The following is an 828-nucleotide window of genomic DNA, read 5'->3' as shown; positions in this document are numbered from 1 at the left end:
CTCGCTTTCTTTATCCCTCCTGTTTATCCCCCTTCTTCCATTCTTTTTATCCTTCCTTCTCTTCCTACCCCTTATCTCCTCCTTTATTGCTCCCCTCCCATTTATCCCTTCTTCCCTATTTCCTTTCTCTACCTCTCCCTGCTGCGACCCCCACCCCCTCTCTACTCCAAGCTAATCCATCGTTTCCCTAACAACCCAATTTTTTTACAACTCCCCCAACAACCTTATTTCCTTAACACTCTCAACCAAACAACCCCATTTCTCAACCTCAATACAACCTATCCCTAACAACCTCACTCCTTATCAACACCCTCCCTAACAACCTCATTATTTACCAACTCACAAACAACTTCACTTTTTAACACTCTCCCTAATAACCGCATTCCATAACAACACCATCCCTTTACAACCTCATTCTTTACCAACACCCGAACAACCTCATTTATCAACAAGTCCCTTCCCAACAACTCCATTCCTTAACAACCCAATCTCTACAGCCCCCTCCCTAACAACCCTATCTATCAATACCCTCCCTAAATGTCTCCTTCTTCTTTAACAACCCGATTTCTACAACCGACAGAAGCACCCATTCTCCTCCACCTCATGAATAGCCAAAATGGACTTGTTTGGGGCGATGGCACGCGGTACATGGACACCGTCATGGCCAGGAGCATACAACCCACAGTGCTCAGTGTGGATATACCTGCATATAAGTTCGTTTTGGATAAGACCTCGCCAGCGCTCGTGCAGACGGATTTCGTCACTGAAGATTTCTTCATGTGTCAGGGGGACCTCGATAACTGAGATTTTTAAAAAATATTTTTGTTG

At 44.8% G+C, this 828-nt stretch overlaps 1 protein-coding gene across 1 annotated transcript in view; it reads left to right on the top strand.

Annotated features, from left to right (window-relative positions):
- The window catches only part of LOC119590989, a 4,361-nt gene extending 3,545 nt beyond the window's left edge, over window positions 1-816 (top strand). Inside the window, exon 5 of the mRNA XM_037939722.1 lies at window positions 581-816. Within this exon, the coding sequence (XP_037795650.1) occupies window positions 581-804 (224 nt within the window). The 3' untranslated portion in view covers window positions 805-816. The remainder of the gene's footprint in view (window positions 1-580) is intronic.
- The last annotated feature ends 12 nt before the right edge of the window (window positions 817-828 follow it).

This window comes from Penaeus monodon, chromosome 28 (assembly GCF_015228065.2).
Source record: "Penaeus monodon isolate SGIC_2016 chromosome 28, NSTDA_Pmon_1, whole genome shotgun sequence".
Lineage (NCBI taxonomy): Eukaryota > Metazoa > Arthropoda > Malacostraca > Decapoda > Penaeidae > Penaeus > Penaeus monodon.
Note: the sequence above shows the minus strand (reverse complement) of the source record. Positions and strands in the feature narration are given on the sequence as shown.